Here is a 15,000-nt window from a genome sequence, read left to right as displayed (position 1 = left end):
CAGCAGTGGTTTTCCTCTCTGTCATTAAGAGTTTGCCTGAGTGAATTACCACAGTCTAATTAGACCCAGGTAGGAGGGCCTCCTGACACAAACACCACTTTATACACACTCTCATTAGCCCTGGAAGTGTGTGTGTGTGTGTGTGTGTGTGTGTGTGTGTGTGTGTGTGTGTGTGTGTGTGTGTGTGGTTTTTTTCAAAACTCTATCCCTGTCGAAAACCTTTTACTCACTGTCATTACAGAGACCTCATTTATCACTGATCATACCATGGGTGTGTGTTCCATTCTCATTAGCAGGCTGAGTATGTTTCTGATCTTGTAATACAAGTCATATGGTGTTGTGCCCATACACACAATCTCATTCTAATTCTACGGTTGTGCTGTCCTTCAATATATCAAAACCTTGATGGTGAGGCTCAGACCACACTCAGAAGGGCTCAGAACACACACACACACACACACACACACACAAACACACAGAGAGAAAGGTCACAGCCCATCTTAAGCCAAGTGTTGCGATCACCTTTTCCAGAGTGTGAAAGTGACTGAGTTCTTCCCCTGTTGCTTCCCATGTCACCTCTTTCATTTTACACCTATAAAAGTTCCCATTTCCTCTGTGAACTTCCCCTTTCTGAACGACTTAAATTAGGGATTTTATTTCTATTGTTATTTTGGGGGGGAGTAAGAGGAGACAGTCGGAGCGCTGTTCCTTCCTCCTCGGCAGCTCAGATAAGAATTCAATAAGAGAACAGGCGGTGAACGTGGCATAATTATCATTAATTCTGCCGAGTGGCATTAATGGAGTGTGTTTTATCGTGGCGGGACAGCCACAGTATTGTTCATTATTTAGTGTTTGCCTAGGCTGATGGGGCTCGGCGCGGTACGGCGCAGGGAAAGAAAAATAGCCTCCCTTCTTCTTATCTCTCCGTTTCCCCACTCCTCCCTAAATTGGATTTCATATTACAGAGGTAGTCAGGTATGAACAAGTCATTTTTTCTCTCTTGTCTTCCTCGACTCGTACACGTTTTCTTCTCACTCTCTTTACGGTGTAATGGCCGTGCTGGATTAAGGATGCTTTCAGTCGTGGCGGCTGTCCTCTGGAGTGTGGTGCAGCCCAGTAGCACCCATGTTCCTCCATGGTAGTGGAACGAATGAATGACCTTGAGACAGATAGGACCAGAGTCCTAGATAGAGTTTAGTCATTGAGGTTTCTACCAAAAGCATTATGATGCATAATGCATTTACATGACACCACATCATTTGATTGATTGATTGATTTAATTTATTGGATAATTAACAGTTAACATCAACAATCAACATTACATACATTAAACACCAGGCTTATTTCCATTGTGGTCCTCAATTCCCATTCTCTAATAAGGCTGTTTCAGGCAGGAAGTGTGGGACTGCAGTGTCATTCTCCTTCCTGTGTGATTCAGTTGGAGTGTTGTTTAAATGTAGAGGGCAGGGGTTGTAGTATTGGGGGTTCACTCCCATACCAAAGCAGAGCTCTATGGAGTGATATTAGTGCCAACAGAAATGTGTTCTGAATGAAATCATAGTAAGACCCATAACTGTTAGACATACTAACGGGGCACAGGTGTAAGCGGTGTCAATGTGTGATCTGTAAACTACCCCAAACAGCTGGTACAGTACTCTGCTATACTAACTACATTATAGCCTACTGCTATTCTATCAACCAACCAAGTTGTTTACAGAACCAACATCGGTCCCCCAAAGGACAATGCTACGATAATGCCCAGCGTCGTATGCAGGAGGTAGATCGACACAGAGCAATCAGTCTAAGATGGACATTTCCTATAATCACCTCCCAATGTCTTTGGCTGGGCTGCATCTCTAAAGCAAACACACAGAGACAGGGATAAGGCAGGGAGAAGATTAGCATGATAAATACACTGCCTCTGTCAAGACGCTGCTGAATCTTAATTTAATCTTAATTTGATTCAATAATTGTGTGTGCATGGTGTGTGTGGGGTATGTGTGTTTGATATGACAAAGGGACAGCGGTCATCCTGTGTGTGTGTGTGTGTGTACACTTATAGTGATTGGCCATGAGGGTGGCAGGAGCGAGGGTCTTATCGCCCATACGGGCACCGCTCTGGACACCTAATCCTCTCGGACAATATTTACCTGAGTTGACACAACACACACACCACACACACACAGCACACACACAACACACACACACCGAGGGCACCTGCCAACGTGATGGCCGATTTCCGCTGAGAACAGCTGTGTGTGTGTGTTTCTAAAAACTGGATCTGTGGGCATATCTGTCTGTCTGTCTGTCTGTCTGTCTGTCTGTCTATCTGTCTGGTTGTCATGTCTGTCCTGTCTGTCCTGTCTGTCTGGCTGTCATGTTCTGTCCTGTCTCATGTCTGTCCTGTCATGTCTGTCTGTACATTTGTGTTTTCATGTTTCATTAATCTCTTTGTGTGAGTGAGTGTTCGTTTTTTTATATAAACTGGGTGGTGGCCTTGAATGCTGAGTGGCTGAAAGCCATGGTATATCAGACCTTATACCATGGGTATGACAAAAAATTACGTTGGTAACGAGTTTATAATAGCAATAAGGCACCTTGGGGGTTTGTGGTATATAGCCAATATACCACGGCTAAGGGCTGTATCCAGGCACTCCGCGTTGTGTTGTGCATAAGAACAGCCCTTAGCCGTGGTATATTGGCCATATACCACACCCCCTCATGCCTTATTGCCTAACTATGTTGCTATGTCTGTGTCTGTCTGTACATGTACATCTTTATTTCTTCAGTAGCTGAGTTGGTGAGCAGTTGGTGATTATTTTATAACAAGCCAACGGTAGTCTTTGCTCCAGTGTGTGTGTGTGCCTGTGTGTGCGTATACATATGCCTGTGTGTGTGTGTCTCCAGCGATCTGCAGGTCAGTCTCTCGATTGCGTTAGGTCAAATCCGAGGCAGCCGTGCATCTCCCACCTCCAGACAGCATGTACTCTAGATCTGCATCCCAAATGGCACCCTACTCCCTACATCAGGGGAAGGCTGGGGGGTTTACCTTGACCTGAGCAAGTGGTGGGCCGCTCCCTCCAGCAGTAGGAAGTAGTGTTCTACTTTTCCAACACACAATACAAGCCTGTACTGCTCTAATGCTTCCCTTGATACCTTGAATACTTTTACCTTTCTGTTGTTCACATGCAGATCTAGTGTTTTAATCACTTGAGTATTTGTTTCTCACATACTTCCATGTTGTCTCTCAGGCATACATGAGCATAGACACACCCCATCTCTTTCTGTCCCTCATCTTTCTCTCCTTCTCCTTCTCCTTCTCTTTCTCTCTCCCTTCATCCCACCCGCCTTCCATCCTTCTCTCTCTCTCCATCTCTCTCCCCTTCCATTCCATTCCCTTCTCTCTCTCCCCCCTCCTTCCATCTTTCTCCTCTCTCCATCCCCCCACCCCCCTCTCGCTCTCTCTCTGTCTCTGTCTCTCTCTCGCTCTCTCTATCCTAGTGCAGATGTCTGTCCCATTCCACAGGCAGAATAATTAATTATCTCTCTCTCTCTCCACCAGTCCCTATGCATGCCTTTACTCCTCCACTCCACCCCTCCAGGATAAACCCTCCCTCTCTTCTTCCCTTTCTCTTCCTCTTCTCTGCTAGAGGTCAAGCGTTTTTTGCTTCCTCTTTTTGTCTGGGAAGACCAGACCGATGAGTCAATGGAAAGTTTTGCACCACATTTAAATGGTTCAGACAGGAGGCATCAACTCATACAGGTCTCTCTCTCTCTCTCTCTCTCTCTCTCTCTCTCTCTTTATGTTTTCTTTTAGCTTTCCTGTCATCGACAAGCCCATGCAGTAGAGTATTTATCCTGTGTGTTTGCCACTGATCTGCCCCACGTCTCTCCCTTAATGTGTGTCACCCTCATCTCCTGCAGATGGCAAGGAACAGACAACTCCCTTAGATAGGATTGGAAAATAATTGGATAAGCACTACACACACAAACATAAACAAACACACACACACACTTACAAAGACCTCACACACACACACACACACAGAGAGAGACAGAGAGAGAGAGAGAGAGAGAGAGAGAGAGAGAGAGACGGAATGAATCCAAAAACATTAGAGAGAGGGAAAGTTGACAGCGATGGGAGGTATAGAAAGCTGTCAGACAGAAGGAGAGCGAGTTCCTCTGTTCCTGCCTCTAAATTGGTGGCCCCATGCCGTGGAGTCTTGATCGTATCATCAAAGTGTGACAGGCTGAGGCGTACTGTGTTCCCCAAGTGAGACCTCCCGCTGTTAGGCCTTCCTCTCCAGAGCTGCCAAATACATTATGTGAAATGCACTGGAGGAAACACACAATGCAGTTACTTTTACACACACACACACAGGTGTTTACATACAGTACCAGTCAAAAGTTTGGACACACCTACTCATTCCAGGGTTTTTCTTTATTTTTTACTATTTTCTACATTGTAGAATAATAGTGAAGACATCAAACCTATGAAATAACACATATGGAATCATGTAGTAACCAAAAAAGTGTTAACAAATAATTAACAGTAACAGCAGCGTATGTGATGAGTCAAAAGATTTAGTGCCAAAAGGGTCAGTGCAGATAGTCCAGGTAGCTATTTGGTGAAATGTTTTTATGGCTTTGGGGGTAGAAGCTGTTCAGGGTCCTGTTGGTTCCAGACTTGGTGCATCGGTATTGCTTGCCCTGCAGTAGCAGAGAGAACAGTGTATGACTTGGGTGGCTGGAGTCTTTGACAATTTTTAGGGCCTTTGTCTGACACCACCTGGTAGAGAGGTCCTAGATGGCAGGGAGCACGGCCTCAGTGATGTACTGGGCCATACGCACTACCCTCTATAGCGCCTTGCGGTTGGATGCCAAGCAGTTGCCATACCAAGCGGTGATGCAGCCAGTCAAGATGCTCTCAATGGTGCAGCTGTATAACTTTTTGAGGATCTGCGGGCCCATGCCAAGTCTTGGCACACTTAAAACCAGAACAATTTATAAATAGTTTATAAATAGTTCACCACACTTTCATTTCTTCTGTGTAATGTATTCATGAACACACTCTAGAACTTAAGGGTTCTTCACCTGTCCCCATGGGAGAACCTTTTGAAGAACCCTTTTTGGTTCCAGGTAGAACCCTTTTGGGTTCCATGTAGAACCCTTTCCACAGAGGGTTCTACCTGGAACCCAAAAGGGTTCTTTAAATGGTTATCCTATGGGGACAGCCGAAATACCCTTTTGGAACCCTTTTTTCTAAGAGTGCAGTTATACAATATTATAATTATTTAGGGAAATTGACATCATGCAACAGACTTGTGCATTGTGATTGAAATGTGTGCTTTAGGGTTGTATTGTCTCAAGTCACAATTAAACTTTACTTTTGTAAAAGTCAAGTCACTGAATTTTCTTTCATGCAACGCAACCATGTTGTTCTTTTGTTTTGTTCTTTGTAGAAAGACATAAGGAAATGATGGTGTGTTCCATGATTTATTGTCTGAGTCAGGGGATCAGCATTCAGACTCATCTCTAACAATGATACTGCAGTATTACCGGTTTCTGAACACTTGGATCAAAATAGTCTTGTTTTTCCTGGCTGATTACTAAGACGAGGGTTGCAGGGTCGTTCCACGAATAGAGTGCCTTTTACATCAAGTTGATATTTCTGGTATAAATTGTGCACCAATATTGAATTTTAAAAGCCTGTTATATTAAATGATCTTATCCTTGATCTCGGGAGAAAACTGAGAGAACAGAAATGTTATTGTTGATAAGTTTGGATCGGTTCAACCTAGGTATGATTAAGATCTGCTTTTTCTCTCCTATTTCTATTGGCTTTCATCCCCAGACAAACACTTATGGTCTATTTGCAGTTTCCATTACCACGTGTTGTTGGTTGGGGTGAGTCGGTTGTGTTATTATCATCAAAATAATGTTGAAGTGTTGGATATGTTTATTGTATTCAACTGAATCTTTAATTAGGGTTGGATCAAAACACATAATGCTACCGTACATACACCGAGACATAATCCGAGACAGGATTGTGTCGAGGCACAGGTCTGTGGAAGAAGTTTGGAACCACCAAGACTCTTCCAAGAGCTGGCCGCCCGGCCAAACTGAGCAATCGGGGGAGAAGGGCCTTGGTCAGAGAGGTGACCAAGAACCCGATGGTCACCCTGACCGAGCTCCAGAGTTCCTCTGTGGAGATGGGAGAACCTTCCAGAAGGACAACCATCTCTGCAGCACTCCACCAATCAGGCCTTTATGGTAGAGTGGCCAGACGGATGCCACTCCTCAGTAAAAGACACATAACAGCCCTCTTGGAGTTCGCCAAAAGGCACCTAAAGGACTCTCAGACCATGAGAAACAAGATTATCTGGTCTGATGAAACCAAGATTGAACTCTTTGGCCTAAATGCCAATCGGCACATCTGGAGGAAACCTGGCACCATCCTTACGGGGAAGCATGGTGGTGGCAGCATCATGCTGTGGGGATGTTTTTCAGCGGCAGGGACTGGGAGACTAGTCAGGATTGAGGGAGAGATAAATGGAGCAAAGTACAGAGAGATCCTTGATGAAAACCTGCTCCAGAGCGCTCAGAACGTCAGACTGGGGTGAAGGTTCACCTTCCAACAGGACAATGACCTTAAGCACACAGCCAAGACAATGCAGGAGTGGATTCGGGACAAGTCTTTGAATGTCCTTGAGTGGCCCAACCAGAGCCCGGACTTGAACCTGAACGAAGATCTCTTGAGACACCTAAAAATACCTGTGCAGTGACGCTCCCTATCCAACCTGAAATGAGCTTGAGAGGATCTGCAGAGAAGAATGGGAGAAACTCCCCAAATACAGGTGTGCCACGCTTGTAGCGTCCTACCCAAGAAGACTTGCGGCTGTAATCGCTGCCAAATGTGCTTCAGCAATGTACTGAGTAAAGGGTCTGAATTCGTATGTAAATGTGATATTTCCTGTTTTTGCTTTGTCATTATGAGGTATTGTGTGTAGATTGATGAGGGGGAAAAAACAATTTAATCCATTTTACAATAAAGCTGTAACGTAACATTTACATTTTAGTCATTTAGCGGACGCTCTTATCCAGAGCGATTTACAGGAGCAATTAGGGTTAAGTGCCTTGCTCAAGGGCACATCAACAGATTTTTGCACTGTACAGTATATACAGTGGGGAGAACAAGTATTTGATACACTGCCGATTTTGCAGGTTTTCCTACTTACAAAGCATGTAGAGTTTGTCATTTTTATCATAGGTACACTTCAACTGTGAGAGACAGAATCTAAAACAAAAATCCAGAAAATCACATTGTATGATTTTTAAGTAATTTGCATTTTATTGCATGACATAAGTATTTGATACATCAGAGAAAGCAGAACTTAATATTTGGTACAGAAACCTTTGTTTGCAATTACAGAGATCATATGTTTCCTGTAGGTCTTGACCAGGTTTGCACACACTGCAGCAGGGATTTTGGCCCACTCCTCCATACAGACCTTCTCCAGATCCTTCAGGTTTCGGGGCTGTCGCTGGGCAATACGGACTTTCAGCTCCCTCCAAAGATTTTCTATTGGGTTCAGGTCTGGAGACTGGCTATGCCACTCCAGGACCTTGAGATGCTTCTTACGGAGCCACTCCTTAGTTGCCCTGGCTATGTGTTTCGGGTCGTTGTCATGCTGGAAGACCCAGCCACGACCCATCTTCAATGCTCTTACTGAGGGAAGGAGGTTGTTGGCTAAGATCTCGCGATACATGGCCCCATCCATCCTCCCCTCAATACGGTGCTGTCGTCCTGTCCCCTTTGCAGAAAAGCATCCCCAAAGAATGATGTTTCCACCTCCATGCTTCATGGTTGGGATGGTGTTCTTGGGGTTGTACTCATCCTTCTTCTTCCTCCAAACACAGCGAGTGGAGTTTAGACCAAAAAGCTCTAATTTTGTCTCATCAGACCACATGACCTTCTCCCATTCCTCCTCTGGATCATCCAGATGGTCATTGGCAAACTTCAGACGGGCCTGGACATGCGCTGGCTTGAGCAGGGGGACCTTGCGTGCGCTGCAGGATTTTAATCAATGACGGCATAGTGTGTTACTAATGGTTTTCTTTGAGACTGTGGTCCCAGCTCTCTTCAGGTCATTGACCAGGTCCTGCCGTGTAGTTCTGGGCTGATCCCTCACCTTCCTCATGATCATTGATGCCCCACGAGGTGAGATCTTGCATGGAGCCCCAGACCGAGGGTGATTGACCGTCATCTTGAACTTCTTCCATTTTCTAATAATTGTGCCAACAGTTGTTGCCTTCTCACCAAGCTGCTTGCCTATTGTCCTGTAGCCCATTCCAGCCTTGTGCAGGTCTACAATTGTATCCCTGATGTCCTTACACAGCTCTCTGGTCTTGGCCATTGTGGAGAGGTTGGAGTCTGTTTGATTGAGTGTGTGGACAGGTGTCTTTTATACAGGTAACGAGTTCAAACAGGTGCAGTTAATACAGGTAATGAGTGGAGAACAGGAGGGCTTCTTAAAGAAAAACTAACAGGTCTGTGAGAGCCGGAATTCTTACTGGTTGGTAGGTGATCAAATACTTATGTCATGCAATAAAATGCTAATTAATTACTTAAAAATCATACAATGTGATTTTCTAGATTTTTGTTTTAGATTCTGTCTCTCACAGTTGAAGTGTACCTATGATAAAAATTACAGACCTCTACATGCTTTGTAAGTAGGAAAACCTGCAAAATCGGCATTGTATCAAATACTTGTTCTCCCCAGTGTAGCTGTGAATGATCTGTTGTCCTTTACAAACTGTTGAAGTCCCTGTATAAGATTTACACTCTTAAATTAAAAATGAATGAGATGAGGCATGGTACTGGGTTAATGGTGACGAGGCAGGATACTGGGTTAATGGTGACGAGGCAGGGTACTGGGGTAATGGTGACGAGGCAGGGTACTGGGGTAATGGTGATGAGGCAGGGTACTGGGGTAATGGTGACGAGGCAGGGTACTGGGGTAATGGTGACGAGGCAGGGTACTGGGGTAATGGTGACGAGTCAGGGTACTGGGGTAATGGTGTCGAGTCAGGATACTGGGAACATGGAGACGAGGCAGGGTACGGGGGACATGAAGACAAGTCAGGATACTGAGGACATGAGACGAGGCAGGGTACTGGGGACATGGAGACTAGGCAGGATACTGGGTTAATGGGGACGAGGCAGGATACTGGGGTAATGGGGAACGAGGCAGGGTACTGGGGACATGGAGATGAGGCAGGATACTGGGTTAATGGGGACGAGGCAGGATACTGGGTTAATGGGGATGAGGCAGGATACTGGGTTAATGGGGACGAGGCAGGGTACTGGGAACATGGAGACGAGGCAGGATACTGGGTTAATGGGGACGAGGCAGGATACTGGGTTAATGGGGATGAGGCAGGATACTGGGTTAATGGGGACGAGGCAGGGTACTGGGAACATGGAGACGAGGCAGGATACTGGGAACATGGAGATGAGGCAGGGTACTGGGAACATGGAGACGAGGCAGGGTACTGGGAACATGGAGACGAGGCAGGGTACTGGGAACATGACGTGACTCCCAGATAAGTCAACACGTGACTTTGTCAGAATGTGCATAATGTAGATACAGAGCTTTGAGTATTTATATGATTTTTTGAAGAGTATTTAGTTCCTGTTTCTAGTTTTTTAAGTATCAAATCATTGTATAAAAGTTGTTGAGTGTTGACTCTGTTGGAAATATCTCCGCTAAGCAGTGTTGACTAAACACTCAGCCGCAGTTTCAACTACTTCCTTCCTCACTCTGTCAGTGTGTGTTTGTGTCTTTGAGTGTGCTTGCCTTCCTGCCTACGACCTTCACAAGGGCTGAGAGAGTAACTGGGGAGCTGGACCTGACTGCAGCCAATCGATCGCTCGCCCTCACCACCCCTCTTCCGCTCAGCGGTCTCTCTCCAAACACACACGCACACCACACACTCCTCACTGCCTCATTGCCCAAATAGACTCACATATGGGTGACAGGGCCAATTTCTCTCTCCTTCCACTCCCTTCCTCTAATTCATAGCCATTGATTTATACCTGGCGGTCTGAATGCTCTTTACACACACACACACACAAACATAGCTCCTTTGTATGGATCACAATGCAGACACACACTCAGTCTCAGCACATGGATTGAAGGAATGAAGGGACTTTCTGAAGGACTGTAGAAGGTCTTCAGATGTGTAGCACAGTGTTTCCCAAACCTCTCCTTGAGTACTCCCTGCTGTTCCTCTTATTTTATTTATTCCAGTCCAAGTTCACCTGATTCAACTGATCAACGTCTCATCAATCCCTTAATTAGTTGAATTAAGTGTGTTAGTTCTGGATTATATCAGCTCATTGTTCTCTTTAGTTCTCCTTCGTCCTAGTTCTTCCTGATTATCTTTAGTTCTCCTTCGTCCTAGTTCTTCCTGGTTCTCTTTAGTTCTCCTTCGTCCTAGTTCCTCCTGGTTCTTGTAATGGAGATCTGGCATATGTGGAATGGTCCTGGGCTATCGAGAAGAGGTGTGGAATGGTCCTGGGTTCTTGAGAAGAGGTGTGGAATGGTCCTGGGCTATCGAGAAGAGGTGTGGAATGGTCCTGGGCTATCGAGAAGAGGTGTGGAATGGTCCTGGGTTCTTGAGAAGAGGTGTGGAATGGTCCTGGGTACTTGAGAAGAGGTGTGAAATGGTCCTGGGCTATCGAGAAGAGGTGTGGAATGGTCCTGGGCTCTCGAGAAGAGGTGTGGAATGGTCCTGGGTACTTGAGAAGAGGTGTGAAATGGTCCTGGGCTATCGAGAAGAGGTGTGGAATGGTCCTGGGCTCTCGAGAAGAGGTGTGGAATGGTCCTGGGTACTTGAGAAGAGGTGTGGAATGGTCCTGGGCTCTCGAGAAGAGTTGTGGAATGGTCCTGGGCTCTCGAGAAGAGGTGTGGAATGCCCCTGGGTCTCGAGGAGAGTTGTGGGAAACACTGCTGTGATATTTTTAATCTTTAGCTATAATGTAACTAAAGTGTGTGTGTGTGTGTTTATTCAGGTGGGTCTCCAGGCTCGGACCCCCAGGTGACCAATGAGAGTGTCCGCAGCAGGGACCAGATCCTCCAGACTCTGACTGACCTGTCCAGGGCCTTCCAGGACATCGCTGACCGCTGTCTGCTGGTCCTCCACCTGGAGGTCAGGTACGTACAGACATGGACTCTCCAGGATAAACACCCAGCCTGGGTCATGTTCATAATGACCTTCCCTATTGGTCAAGTACAGATAATACTACCTCCCGCTTCACTCCGTTTTTCTTCCGTTTGGTCACTAGCGAACACAATCTTGATTTATAGAATCTTCCTCTCCATGGTTTAACAGTGTTTTCAGTCTTGGTCCTGAGTGGGGGCAGACTGAGTTAGCAGGCTGTTGTTCTGTCAGACTATCATGTTGACTGTCAGACCTTGCATAGTTCCACCTATGAATTTCAGGGTGGTTACATTTGTTGAGCCCTGTCCCTCAACTTTATAGCAAACCAAGTGGCAGGGCTGTCGTTTTGGAATTTTAGAACCCCTTTAGGTGTATGTGTGTGTATATATATATATATATATATACACACACACAGTGGGGGAAAAAAGTATTTAGTCAGCCACCAATTGTGCAAGTTCTCCCACTTAAAAAGATGAGAGAGGCCTGTAATTTTCATCATAGGTACACGTCAACTATGACAGACAAAATGAGGAAAAAAAATCCAGAAAATCACATTGTAAGATTTTTTATGAATTTATTTGCAAATTATGGTGGAAAATAAGTATTTGGTCAATAACAAAAGTTTCTCAATACTTTGTTATATACCCTTTGTTGGCAATGACACAGGTCAAACGTTTTCTGTAAGTCTTCACAAGGTTTTCACACACTGTTGCTGGTATTTTGGCCCATTCCTCCATGCAGATCTCCTCTAGAGCAGTGATGTTTTGGGGCTGTCGCTGGGCAACACGGACTTTCAACTCCTTCCAAAAATGTTCTATGGGGTTGAGATCTGGAGACTGGCTAGGCCACTCCAGGACCTTGAAATGCTTCATACGAAGCCACTCCTTCGTTGCCCGGGCGGTGTGTTTGGGATCATTGTCATGCTGAAAGACCCAGCCACGTTTCATCTTCAATGCCCTTGCTGATGGAAGGAGGTTTTCACTTAAAATCTCACGATACATGGCCCCATTCATTCTTTCCTTTACACGGATCAGTCATCAGTCCCTTTGCAGAAAAACAGCCCCAAAGCATGATGTTTCCACCCCCATGCTTCACAGTAGGTATGGTGTTCTTTGGATGCAACTCAGCATTCTTTGTCCTCCAAACACGACGAGTTGAGTTTTTACCAAAAAGTTCCTTGTGATCATTTTGACCCCACGGGGTGAGATCTTGCGTGGAGCCCCAGATCGAGGGAGATTATCAGTGGTCTTGTATGTCTTCCATTTCCTAATAATTGCTCCCACAGTTGATTTCTTCAAACCAAGCTGCTTACCTATTGCAGATTCAGTCTTCCCAGCCTGGTGCAGGTCTACAATTTTGTTTCTGGTGTCCTTTGACAGCTCTTTGGTCTTGGCCATAGTGGAGTTTGGAGTGTGACTGTTTGAGGTTGTGGACAGGTGTCTTTTATACTGATAACAAGTTCAAACAGGTGCCATTAATACAGGTAACGAGTGGAGGACAGACGAGCCTCTTAAAGAAGAAGTTACAGGTCTGTGAGAGCCAGAAATCTTGCTTGTTTGTAGGTGACCAAATACTTATTTTCCACCATAATTTGCAAATAAATTCATTAAAAATCCTACAATGTGATTTTCTGGATAAAAACATTCTCAATTTGTCTGTCATAATTGATGTGTACCTATGATGAAAATTACAGGCCTCTCTCATCTTTTTAAGTGGGAGAACTTGCACAATTGGTGGCTGACTAAATACTTTTTTCCCCCACTGTATACAGTTCTGGAAAAAATTAAGGAATGGAATGGCTGTCATACATGTAGAGATGCTGATTTAAGAAAAATTAGCAGTGGTCTCTTAATTTTTTCCAGAGCTGTATATCGTAATTTTTTTTTGTGTAAATTATTATTATTTGATAAAATATTGAATTTGGCCTTTAGTACCAAATCCCATAGAAACGCATTTAATAACATTCATAAATGGCAAAAAAGACAGTCAAAAAATAAGGAATAAGGTTTTGAAGTGTCTGTCCTATATCTACGAGATATAAGATAGCTCAGGAATTATATGTAATTTTTTTGTGGTAGGCACAACACTACCTCCATACTTCAATTCGTTTTTTAAACCAGTACCAGTTACCTTCAGACTAGTTAGTTTGTAGCCCAAAAGGTTTGGACGCTACAAACAGAAGTTGGCACATTGACAGTACCGACTTCAGACGAGTCCCGTGACACTTGTGGAGACCACCTTCGTGTTCTTGAGAGTCTCATCTTTCCATAGAGTGGTCCTTTGGGATGTCTCATGGTCTGACAAACACCGCTCTAGCTCTGCCACCTTTCACCGTATATGCGGAAGTGCGACATTGGCGGATGCGGTGCGTCAATCGACTCTAGGGGGTCAAACAAGTGCAAGACAATCTAATAATACACTCAGACCAATTTCTTCCTCTGGATCCAGTGAGTACGTCCATTAACGTCCAAAACGAGTGATTTACCAAGCAAACCCAGAAAACAACCAACTCTCTCCATCAACAGCCCCTAACAGCCCCCATCTCCTCCTCCCTCTCTCCATCCATCCTTCCTCTCCTCCTCCCTCCTCATCCCTCCTTCTCCTTCTCCTCCTCCCTCTCTCCATCCCTCCATCTCCTCCTCCCTCTCTCCATCCCTCCATCTCCTGCTCCCTCTCTCCATCTCTCCTTCTCCTCCTCCCTCTCTCCATCCCTCCATCTCCTCCTCCATCTCTCCATTCCTCCATCTCCTGCTCCCTCTCTCCAACCCTCCATCTCCTCCTCCATCTCTCCTTCTCCTCCTCCCTCTCTCCATCCCTCCTCCCTCTCTCCATCCCTCCATCTCCTGCTCCCTCTCTCCATCCCTCCTTCTCCTCCTCCCTCTCTCCATCCCTCCATCTCCTGCTCCATCTCTCCATCTCCTCCTCCCTCTCTCCATCCCTCCATCTCTCCTTCTCCTCCTCCCTCTCTCCATCCCTCCATCTCTCCATCTCCTCCTCCCTCTCTCCATCCCTTCATCCCTCATGATGGCTCTGAGATATTGTTTAGCTTATGCAGTATTGTTTATGATTGCCCCGGAAAAGAGAGGGGGCGAGAAACACTCCCTGAGCTCTGCACTACTCCCTACTCCTCCACGCCTTATTGACTTTAACCCATTAAGCAAATTTCCCTCAACAATACTGGGTGGCAAATGGTGCCATCAGGAAGAGGAGATTGAGAGACACATGGAGAGGGAGGGAGAGAAGGAGACGGAGTGTGATAGGGAGGGAGGGAGGGAAAGAAAGAAAGAAAGAAAGAAAGAAAGAGAGGGAGGGAGGGAGGGAGGGAGTGATTGTTCCATGGTGGATGAATTCAGTGAAACATCCCAGTAGAGCTGAGTGATATGGACAAAAAAACATATTTTGATAAATTGCCTGAGTTGATGTGATAAATAGAACTATACGTTTATAACATTAATGTGCACCACCGCTTTTTTATTATCCTTTAAACTACTACTACTAGTTTGAATGTTGTAGCCATCAATTGTCCCATTAACAATCACCCATATTAGCTTATTTCATTTCAAACTTCACATTTCTCTAGTATAGGCTACTTATTGTAATGAACGATATCGGCCAAATGCCTGCGATAAGTGATCGGTATGGTCGGTGTCAATAATTGTTGGTTAATCGTCCCAGCTCTACATCCCAGGAACCTGATTCCTTGACCATCATGACTTCATCTACCAGTAGGATGTGGTTGGACTAAACACACTCAACAATATCCTCTGTCTATCC

General features: G+C 45.2%; 1 protein-coding gene across 1 annotated transcript in view; it reads left to right on the top strand.

Moving 5' to 3' along the window:
- Positions 1–15,000, top strand: part of LOC311140109 (exocyst complex component 4-like) — a 210,081-nt gene that overhangs the window by 180,166 nt on the left and 14,915 nt on the right. The window contains exon 15 of the mRNA XM_084175046.1: positions 11,078–11,219. Coding sequence (XP_084031172.1) covers positions 11,078–11,219 — 142 coding nt within the window. The remainder of the gene's footprint in view (positions 1–11,077; positions 11,220–15,000) is intronic.

The sequence above is a fragment of the Coregonus lavaretus genome (assembly GCF_964263955.1).
Source record: "Coregonus lavaretus genome assembly, chromosome: 13".
In the NCBI taxonomy this organism is placed as follows: Eukaryota; Metazoa; Chordata; class Actinopteri; order Salmoniformes; family Salmonidae; genus Coregonus; species Coregonus lavaretus.
Note: the sequence above shows the minus strand (reverse complement) of the source record. Positions and strands in the feature narration are given on the sequence as shown.